Below are 609 nucleotides of genomic sequence, written 5' to 3' on the forward strand. Positions count from 1 at the left end.
GTGCAGCAGCGCTTATTCTGACCTTTCACCGTCATCTCAGCCTCCGCTTAGCGCCAAGACCCGGCTGAGCGTCTCCTCCCGTGGCAGTGCTGACGGCGGTTGCCTCCTTCTTCTTCCGCAGGTGGTGGTGCAGCTCACTGACGACCTCCTGTCCCAGGCGGTGATGATGGTGGAGGAGCCCGGCAGCACTGGCTGGAGGGGATGCTGCGCCACGAGATAGGTCAGCGGTGGGGTGGCTGCGGGCGAGGGGCAGGAGGGATGCTGTGAGCATCCTCTGGCTGTTGCTGGGGTAATGGCCTGGGGGCTGCGGGGACCACGGGGCAAGGTGATACCCACCAGGTCCTGCAAAGGAGGTGTCCTAGAGGGACGCTCCTGGGCAGGTTTCGGAAGGGGCTGAGGCCACCTGGGTCCCCGTCTGTGTGCGGGGCGGGGGGTGTCAGGCACCCACGTGCCTGTGCCTGCCCCCAGCCCTGGGCTCCGGAGCAAGCAGATGTCCCATGGCAGCATCTCCAGCCAAGCCTGGGGCTGGCACCCGTGGGTGCTGGGTCTCAGCCCTAACCCCAAAGACTCTGGGTGTCAAGATTTTTGGTGGCTTTTCGGAGGCTGCGA

General features: G+C 65.5%; 1 protein-coding gene across 1 annotated transcript in view; it reads left to right on the top strand.

Annotated features, from left to right (window-relative positions):
* Nucleotides 1-609, top strand: part of LOC104620898 (uncharacterized protein KIAA0895-like) — a gene marked incomplete at its 5' end in the record, with an annotated part of 9681 nt that overhangs the window by 7333 nt on the left and 1739 nt on the right. The window contains one exon of the mRNA XM_010287248.1: nt 122-191. Within this exon, the coding sequence (XP_010285550.1) occupies nt 122-191 (70 nt within the window). The remainder of the gene's footprint in view (nt 1-121; nt 192-609) is intronic.

This window comes from Phaethon lepturus, unplaced genomic scaffold (assembly GCF_000687285.1).
Source record: "Phaethon lepturus isolate BGI_N335 unplaced genomic scaffold, ASM68728v1 scaffold10105, whole genome shotgun sequence".
NCBI classification, from domain to species: Eukaryota; Metazoa; Chordata; class Aves; order Phaethontiformes; family Phaethontidae; genus Phaethon; species Phaethon lepturus.